The sequence below is a fragment of the Cornus florida genome, unplaced genomic scaffold, assembly GCF_030987335.1.
Source record: "Cornus florida cultivar Cherokee Brave unplaced genomic scaffold, ASM3098733v1 CherokeeBrave_3.0.0_Hap2_Chr11, whole genome shotgun sequence".
Classification (NCBI taxonomy): domain Eukaryota; kingdom Viridiplantae; phylum Streptophyta; class Magnoliopsida; order Cornales; family Cornaceae; genus Cornus; species Cornus florida.
The window spans coordinates 129,945,919-129,956,154 of record NW_026775581.1 but is presented as its reverse complement, the minus strand read 5'-3'; the positions used below and the strand labels follow the sequence as shown (position 1 = coordinate 129,956,154).

Below are 10,236 nucleotides of genomic sequence, written 5' to 3'. Positions count from 1 at the left end.
AATGCTTTTTCTCAGCATCGTCTTTGTCCTAAATCAAATGAGATTTCTAACTGCAGTATACACACGCATAGATTTCTAATATGTATGGAATGAATGCATATCACAGTATTTAAAAACTGCATCATAATTTTTAACAACTCTGTTAATAATAAAAATATTCATTCAAAATACTCGTTCAATAATAAATAAGCCCAGTGACGGAGCCAGTATAAAATCAGGGGGCGCTGAATTTTTTCCTTCCCTTATTATACATATATATTTTCTTATAATATGAATATATTTTTTGAAAATGTGTAAAAGTGTCCCTCTCAAATTTCTCCTTCCCTGCTATACTTTATAAGTTTCCTTATATATATATTTTTTAAAATTATTTTATTATATTCTATATATGTAATTTATTAATTTACCTCGTTTCAAAAATATCAATCTCTATATATATTCACCTACGTATTTAGTGTACATTGTGTGCCCCTGAACAAAAATTCACACTTTTGGTAACATGAGGTTATACTATTATAGTCTAGATGCCTTTGGTAAAATTAATTGGATAAAATTTGTTATTCGAACCTAACCCAATTTTATTTGAAGGTGACTTAAATAAATTTTGAGTGTAGAGATTAGTCATAAGAGTAATTCGGATTAATTCAATTTTTTTTTCTTGAAATCTCAATTCAAATGAATATTCGTCATTGATAATATCAATGAGATTAAAGAAGATAAAGAGAAACAACGAAAAATGTGGTACAAAGGCGCCAATGGACGTCAACAGTCTCAACATTTTCAGTATTTTAGAGGCAGGGAAAACCTTAAAGTAGTAGACTAGCAGTCATAAAATGCAATAGATTCCATTATGAGGATCTTATATATCAATTTTGGCCATAGGAATAACTGCACTCTCTGGTCAAAATTCATTGTCCAATCAGATGATGAGAATAAAATAGGAGGTTCCAACTCAATTACTTTACGTTTCAATGACATCATCAAATTTTAACTTTTCAAATTTGTCACATCATTATTTTTCAAAAAATCATAATAATAATAATAAATAAAGAGCGTTCGCCATTGACTCCTAATTCTGAGACTTTGTTGATAGGTTTAAGATTATATGTTGTTCTTTGCAAAATAAAATTAAAATAAGATGATTTATAGTATCATATATATTAATCTAACTTTGAAAGGCTTTTAAAAATTAAAATAATTAAAATTTAGTTAAAGAAACAAAATAGTAAAAAAAAAAATATGATATTAAGGATTTTTTTTTGAAATTATAATGGGAAGAAATATTATTGAAACCCAATTCTATCTGTATCAGACAGGTGATACCAGCAACCGTCAAGGAATTAACTGCTAAAATTGAAGGATAGGGAATGTAATGGAGATTGGAGAGATCGATAGATAAATAAGATAAAACCATAATAAGTAAGCATAATCACATCATAGGTATGATGGTTAACGGTGTACGGTGTACACACATTATCACAACGTTCTAGAAAAAGTCAACGAAGTGAGATTTTAGAGCTATTCTGCTAATACTACTCTGCTTTTTCTTTTATTCTCGATCATATTGTAAGATTTTTTGACGAAGTTTTGCAAATACACCAAACTAAACTTCCTCGTTTGTAGAAATTTGGTTATTGACTCTCTGAAAGAAGCACAAAGTCACAAATGCACGTACATAACTCGAAATTTAGTTTTTTTTTTTAAAAACCCATTACCATAGTAAATGTCCCCCAAAGAACATAATATTACTTGCCTATCTTTTTATTTTGGATTGTCTCAAAATCCTCTGTTCAATTTGGTCAAAGCAAAAAAAAATGTATCTTCTAAAATTATCCTTCAAATTTTTTTTTAAAAAAATAGTCTCCCAACTTGTTCTCATACCTATTTAAATTTGAAAGGACAATTGAACACGATGCATTTTAAAATGTCTAAAACTCTAAACAGTTTACGAAATTTTACATTTCAATTTAAATTAAATTACGATTAATAAAGTAAAGGAGGATATTTTTCATTGCTAGATCTAAAAACGTCTCTCTCCATGACAGCACCGGTACCTCTATGGTATGCGATTATTGAGACTACTTTTTTAAGTACGATAGGCAATTTGTATCGGTCAGTTTACACTGAATTTGTCCGAATCTATTACATCGCAATTACAATCAATACTGCGACCGTGACCGGAACCGATGCTGCGAACCATGGACTGATCTTTAGAAGGAATTTTGCCTGGCCATTCGGGATGCCAATGCCTTCACCTGTCTTACAAGTGATTGCAAAGTTCTCACAGTTGTTGTTAACGATGTGGTAGTCACCAAAACCAGTAGCAAGAAAAGATTGAGCACGAGCAAGGACAACATTAGGTGTATCAGAAGGCTTACGGGTACAGGTCCCTCGTCGAAGTTTGGCTTTATAGAAAGTCCATGAGACGCCATACCGGTACAGGTAGAGTTCACCATCAGAAAGGAAGCAATCAATGCATGAAGATATGACACCATTAAGCATTGAGTGATACCCGCAACTTGGGCATGGGTTGTCGACGGAATGACGGAAGGAGGTAAGTGCAGCTGAGCCAACTGAAACGCGGTCCACTTTTCGTATGCCAAACTCCTGATCCGCACCCCGAGTGAAGTGGATCACCATCCCCCCACCTGCATATATCCCTGTTGTCCATGCCACACATGTTACAAAAAACTGTGGGTAATACTTTCCATATATATATATATATATATATATATATAATTGATAGGATGAGACAAGAATTGAAAGGTAGGAAAGGACCGTGATGAGCGAAGAGGCGTGAGCTGCCCCTCCATGAGTATATGTGATCCCCTGCACTCAGTTCCTCTCTGCTGATCTTGTTACTCCACACTTCTCTAATCCCCATTCTCTCTCTCTCTGTTTGCTCAGATCAGACACACTCTCTCTCACTCTATATGTATATATTGAAAAGTGAACATATTGCCAAAGTGCAGAATAGTTGGTTAATTGGCGTGTATGTATGCGTTGAGGTGAATTACCGAGAAGTTTCCAATCCTCATCCTCATCCTCCCTCCCTATATGGCTTGTTGAAAAATCATGTCAAAGAATATTCAAGGAAGGTGTGATTTAAGAAAATCCAAAGACATAAAAAAATAATAATAATAAATTAATTAATTAATTAATTAATGTTTTAAAAATTGATTATTTACAAGTATGTTTAAAAATGTTGAGTAATATTTGCATCCTGCGCAGGGAGGATGAAGTTCATCCTCCCTGCGCAAGATGCAAGCATTACTCAAAAATATTTAGGATGATGGTCCTTCACATTCTTCAAAATTTTGAAAGATGTATTATTATTATTTTTTTTATTCTCTTCTCAAAACTGTGTAAATAAAATCTCATGTACTGAGTCTCCTTTAAGTTACTACTACATTTTGACTTGCTTGAGTTTCAATTAAATTTTTATTAATTTTGTCACTCAAATTTCAAAAACTCATATGTAGAAGTATTAACCAAATAAAATTCTTCTAGAACTACACAATTATACCAATTTAATTAAATAATCATTAACATTTTTCCAACAACATTCATTAATAGACTAGATGAACTCAAAACTCAAGACTAAACAGTGAAATGGTTTTGTTCAGCAAACTTGACCCATGTTGGCATCTCAACACATTTATTGGCTTGTCTAAATAGATTGTTAGTCTGTAAATGTTTATTGACTTGTCTAAATACATTAACCTGTCTAAATCATATATATCAAGATAATTAATAATGATGCATCATAACTTTATTTTGGATATAAATAACTGTCACCATAAAGTATAAATTGGAGCAAAAATAACTGTCACCACAAGGCATAAAAAAACTAACTACAATGTAACATATATAAAAGAAATACCGGATATCATAACATAATAACTCTCGAACATTTATCCGAATCACGTGCTTTATAAATACTTTATTATCTTCGGTTGAAGACTTTTGTAACGGCCCACTCCACCACATGGTATGATATTGTCCGCTTTGGGCCTGAGCCCGCACGGTTTTACTCTTAGGCTTCATCCCAAAAGGACACACTTACATATAAGCACTTCACCTTTCCTCTACCCAGGCGATGTGGGACTGTGCACCCGTAGCTCGCCAGTGTGGTAGCCTGACAGTGTCTTTCGCACCCACCCACGGCACACCCGCCCACAAGGTCATCACAATCCACCCCCCCTTGGAGGCCCGACGTCCCCGTCGGCACACTTTCGGCTGGGTCAGGCTCTGATACCATTTGTAACGACCCACACCACCATATGGTATGATATTATCCACTTTGGGCTTGAGCCTGCACGGTTTTGCTCTTGGACTTCACCCCAAAAGGCCTCATACCAATTGGAGATGATGCACTTACATATAAGCACTTCACATTTCATCTACCCAGGCGATGTGGGACTTGTGCACCCGAAGCTCGCTAGTGTGGTAACCTGACAGTGTCTCTTACACCCGTCCACAAGGTCATCACAATCCACCCCCCTTGGAGGCCCGACGTCCCCGTCGGCACACTTCCGGCTGGGTCAGGCTCTGATACCATTTGTAACCACCCGTTCCACCACATGGTATGATATTGTGATGACCTTGTGGGCGGGTGTGCCGTGGGTGGGTGCAAGAGACACTGTCAGGCTACCACACTGGCGAGCTACGGGTGCACAGTCCCACATCGCCTGGGTAGAGGAAAGGTGAAGTGCTTATATGTAAGTGTGTCATCTCCAATTAGTAATGAGGCCTTTTGGGATGAAGCCTAAGAGTAAAACCGTGCGGGCTCAGGCCCAAAGAGGACAATATCATACCATGTAGTGGAGTGGGCCGTTACAAATAGTATCAGAGCCTGACCCAGCCGAAAGTGTGCCGACAGGGACGTCGGGCCTCCAAAGGGGGTGGATTGTGATGACCTTGTGGGCAGGTGTGCCGTGGGCGGGTGCGAGAGACACTGTCAGGCTACCACACTGGCGAGGTACGGGTGCACAGTCACACATCGCCTGGGTAGAGGAAAGGTGAAGTGCTTATATGTAAGTGTGTCACCTCCAATTGGTATGAGGCCTTTTGGGGTGAAGCCCAAGAGCAAAAACGTGCGGGCTCAGGCCCAAAGCGAACAATATCATACCATGTGGTGGAGTGGGTCGTTACAACTTTTAGTGAAAGGATCTGCAACAATCTTTCTGTAACCATATAGGAAAATCTTAATGACACTTAAACATTTAACCTTCTCACACTTGAAAATGTATTTTATGTCAATAGGTTTACTACGCTTGGTCAACCTTAAAAAAAATTCCATATACTTAATTAGTATAAGCCTTTAGAGAAAGTCCAAGTATTCCAGTAATGTGATCTCTATAGATCCTAGTGCCAAGGACATACTTTGCATACCCATGTCCTTCATGTCAAAAACTTTATATAAAATTCTTAATACCATGTATCACATGAATGCCATTGCTACCTTGCAAAATATCATCAACATATAGAACAAGGAAAACAAAAATGACTCCCACTGAACTTAAGATATATGCACTTATCCATAACATTCTCTTTGAACCTACAATTAGTAACCACTGTATCAAAATTTGGTTACCACTGTTATAAAACTTGCTTAAACCATAAATGAGTGATAATGAAATAATGACTCTTAAAGAGTCCTTTAATGAAACTGGAGAAAAATCTCAAAGAAATCAACACTTAACTTTTGCTTAAGCACTTAGCATTGTCTTATATACATCAAACACATCAAAATCACCAACTACAGCATACTTCCAAGCTCTAAAAGTTCTCCTAAGCTAAACAGGCTTAGGAACTAAATTGGAAATTGAAAGAAGGGACTGCAAATGAGAAATAAAACCACTAAAGAAAATGGAATGAAGTCTGAAAGAGTGAGTGGAGATCGCAATGGTTGACAAGTATGTTTTGATTTTTCTTTTTTTAATATTTTACCATTAACGTCGTTGGTTGCTCTGTTTTACTGTTAAATTACCTTTTTAATAAACATGCCTTAAACGGTGTTATTTATACAAAGCATGGGTACAACATGACCCGTTTACAACACAGCATACTAGTCCCCAATAAATTTTCTGTTTTTTGTTTTATTCTTGAGCGTATTGTAAGGTTTTTTTGACGAATTTTGCACATATACTAACTAAACTAGATAATGCTTAACTACTCACCTGTGAGTAGCTTCACTCTACTCACCCCTTGTGTGTTCCAATAATAATTTATCACATCAGTTTTAATAATAAAATAACTCACGTCAACCATTGAATAAACGTGGATTATTTTATTATTAAAACTGATGTGGTAAATTGTTATTGGAACACACAAGGGGTGAGTATGGTGAAGTTACTCACCAGTGAGTAGCTAAGCATTATCCAACTAAACTTCCTAGTTTGTAGAAATTTGGTTATTGACTCTCTGCCAAACTCTTCTTCCTTCCACGTTAGTTAGCCCATTTTGAATAGGTCAACTTTTATTTACCAAAATATAGCAACCTCAGCCAGTTTGAGATTGCCGTTAGAATGTTAAAAGTATTTTTAATAGTAAAACTGTTATAAAAATGATGTCAATAAAATGCAGTTAAGCGTTTGGTAACACATTGTATAAAACACTTTTTATACTTGAAGCACTTTTAAATTTGTTTGGTAATAACGTTGCTTAAAACACTTTTATTACTAATTTTACTATATTACCCTAATACTAAACATATACTAATTCCCTAATATTAAATATTATAAAATTTCATTGAATTCAATAATTTATAAAGATCAACTTGTATTGGGTTTTTTTTTTTTTTTTTTTTTAAATATCACATATTTTGTTTATGATATTGAATTTGTATTAAGTACTAAAATATAAATGAGTTAAACATATTTTAATGATGATAATTTATATCTGATTTGTGATCTTTCAATAATAAAATAAACAAATTTGTTCATATGCTATCTAATAATAAAATTTAAAAATATAATATTTTGCAATATAGACAACATTCCATAAAATAAAACTAAACACTTTAACCACAACTAATAATCTTATTACTTATTATTTAAGATAATAGTATAAATGTATTATAGTTATTTTAAAAACAAATTACAAATCATAATTTATTAAAAATTAAACATCTAACAATTATATAATTCAGAGTCCCAAAATAAACTGAGATTGGAAGGCTGGAGAGTCCCAAAGTAAATTAGGATTTTAGTTTGTTACAGAGTCCATATTATTTGTATTTATAAAAAATATAAAGGGATTAAATTGTCTAAATACCTAAAAATATGGACCCCTACCTTAACGCAATTTTAAAAATTATGATTCCTAACTTTACTTAAACGGACTTTTTAGACTTAATCTCTACTATCTATAAAAGATTTTTTTTTTTCACCAAACACATTGCACCGTAATTTTTAAAAATAGAAATGTTTTTCAATAATAGAGAAGCAATCCCAAACACACACTAAGTAAACTTGGCAGCCGTCTCAGTTCACTTCTTCCCATAGACATTACACGTGTCACTAATTCATTATCCCACATTATTTTCAAAGTGACCATCATTGTTGCAGTCTTAGTGAAGTTTTCATTGTATGTTATAGCCTGGGTCCCGAAGTGAGAGTGGCAACAAAGCCTCTAATCTGGGATTTGAGAAGTTCTCAAGCTAATCACTATATAACATACAATAAAAACTTCAATAAAGTTGAGATAGGTGATACTTGCCGGTCTTTTATTTTTGAATTATTTTAAAATATTTGTCTAATTTAAAAAGTCAAAGTAAATAAAATTTATATTTTTAAAATTATCCTTTAAAAAAAGTCTCCTAACTTGCTATCTAACCTACTTATTTAAATTTGAAAAGACAATTCGACAATCTTATAAGGTTACAAAACATTTTAAAATGTCTAAAACTCTAAAAGGTTCACTTTGAATTTTGGAACAAGAAGTTTTACATTTCAATTTAAATTAAATTACAATAAAGTAAAGGGAGATATTTTTCAATGCTAGATCTAAAAACGTCTCTCGAGCTCCGTGGCAGCACCTGCACCTCTTTGAGGCTTTAATTAGCAGGCCTAGGCCTATTGGTAGAGCTGAATCGTTTTCCCAAGAAATTTGGAACACTTGAACTGATCTTTAAAACGAATTTTGCCTGTCCTGTCAGGCTGCCAACGCCCTTATCTGTCTTACAAGTGATTGCAAAGTTCTCACAGTTGTTGTTAACGATATATCCCTGTTGTCCATGCCAGACATGTTACCAAAACTGTGGGTAATATTTTCCACCTATATATAATTGATATGGTGAGCTAATTGATGAAATATTATACTTTCTCTGTCCTATTTTAAATGCCATTTTTAAAAAGTAGAAATTTTTAAGGGGACACGTGGACGTGTCTTGTCACTCTGAAAAGTTATTAATTTGCCTATCTAAGTTTGTTTGAAATTTTAAACTCCAAGGACATATACGTAAAGATGTAAAATATATTGTTTGAAGAAGGAAAGTGGATAAGTATTTTGGGACAGACCAAAAAGGAAAGCATGACATTTTTTATAGGACAGAGGGAGTAATACACTAGTTGATTATAATACCAAAACTCAGCAATCCATCACTTTTTCGATCTCTCGTCAACCCAACCAAGAAGGAATTAAGAAGTAAATTAGACATAGGGTAAAGTGCAACAACCCCCTTGTACTATTGACCAAAATGCAATTAACCCCTTGAACTAAAAAAATTGCAATTAACCCCCTGAACTAGGGATTTGGTAGCAATTTACCCAGTTCGGCGATCTGCCGGTGGATTTTGAGCGCATGCAAGTCACCTGACAACCCAAATATAATTATATGACCATACAACCCTTATGAAAAGTTAAAGACCATAATGCCCTTCTATGTATATCTTCCCTAAATTTCTCTTCCTCGATTGATTTGGGGCTAGATGATAAATGTGTGTGTGTGTACTTCATCTATAAATGAGGTGTGAAAGAATATATGTATAAAAAGGGGCAAGATAGAAGAAGTTAAAAGTGTAAACATTGTAGAACAACCCAAGACATTGCTCTTTCATCTCTCTGACAATACAAACTCATCGCCGGCAACCCAATCCACAAGACCCGCAAACCCAATCGCAAAACCATGAATATTTTGTCACTGATCACCAACCAAACTCAATCGAATTGTAAAGATCTCAACCCATCGCCAAACCTATATTACAACAGAACTTGTCGTCGAAATTTCACCATCACATTATTTTTACAGCCATTGCCATCGCCATTGCCGATTATCAAGCCTTTATCGTCATTGGTTGAAGGAATAATTATTTCTATTACCAAAGTGTATAGATAATATAAAGGAAAAAAATATTTCTTATTGTTGCCATCGGAATTAAGAAGCAAATTATATATAAGGTAAAGTGCAAAAAACCCCTTGTACTATTGGCCAAAATGCAATTAACCCCTTGAACTAAAAAAATTGCAATTAACCCCCTGAACTAGGGATTTGGTAGCAATTTACCCAGTCTGGCGATCTGCCAGTGGATTTTTAGCGCATGCAAGTCACCTGACAACCCAAATATAATTAAATGACCATACAACCCTTATGAAAAGTTAAAGACCATAATGCCCTTCTATGTATATCTTCCCTAAACTTCTCATTCTCCATATTCCTCGATTGATTTGTGGCTGGATGATAAATGTGTGTGTGTGTGTGTGTGTATTTCATCTGTAAATGAGGTGTGAAAGAATATGTGTATAAACAGGGGCAAGATGGAAGAAGTTAAAAGTGTAAACATTGTAGAACAACCCAAGACATTGCTATTTCTTCTCTTTGACAATACAAGCTCATCGCCGGTAACCCAATCCAAAAATATGTCCCCATACTATTTTTTATAACATTCTCAAACTATCATTTTGTGAGAGAGTGAATATTAAAAATTGTGTTTAATTTATTGCCTTGTAATATGTATGATTCTAGAGTTGCTTATATGTACATGTTCATGAATGATTTTGTGAAAAAAGAGTGCAAGAAAAAAGAAGTGGGAAGAAAAATATATTAGAATTTGAGAGTTTATATTATAAATTTTGTGGTATCTTTTTTTTCAATTTAGTGTTTCCTACAAATTGGTTTCATAACAACAACGATTCTATGAATCTCTCTCTGCACTCCCAAAAATTATTTAAAAAATTGGTTCTTTCCAATGTTACCTATGAAATGTTGTGTGAATAGGATGTGAATCATATCATG

General features: G+C 34.2%; 1 protein-coding gene across 1 annotated transcript; it reads right to left on the bottom strand.

Moving 5' to 3' along the window:
* Window positions 1-1,902: 1,902 nt before the first annotated feature.
* Window positions 1,903-2,892, bottom strand: LOC132284864 (protein LEAD-SENSITIVE 1-like). The gene is made up of 2 exons (XM_059786996.1): window positions 2,779-2,892; window positions 1,903-2,660 (listed from the first exon to the last, which is right to left on the bottom strand). The coding sequence occupies exons 1-2, from the start codon at window positions 2,882-2,884 to the stop codon at window positions 2,143-2,145; spliced, it is 624 nt and encodes a 207-aa protein (XP_059642979.1). The 5' UTR covers window positions 2,885-2,892; the 3' UTR covers window positions 1,903-2,142.
* Between the last annotated feature and the right edge of the window lie 7,344 nt (window positions 2,893-10,236).

Excerpts from the sequence above, each read along its gene's own strand:
- LOC132284864 (XM_059786996.1), bottom strand. The coding sequence starts at position 2,884 with ATGGGGATTAGAGAAGTGTGGAGTAACAAGATCAGCAGAGAGGAACTG. Across the intron at positions 2,661-2,778 it reads ACGCCTCTTCGCTCATCACG|GGATATATGCAGGTGGGGGG; the intron begins GTCCTTTCCTAC and ends CATGGACAACAG.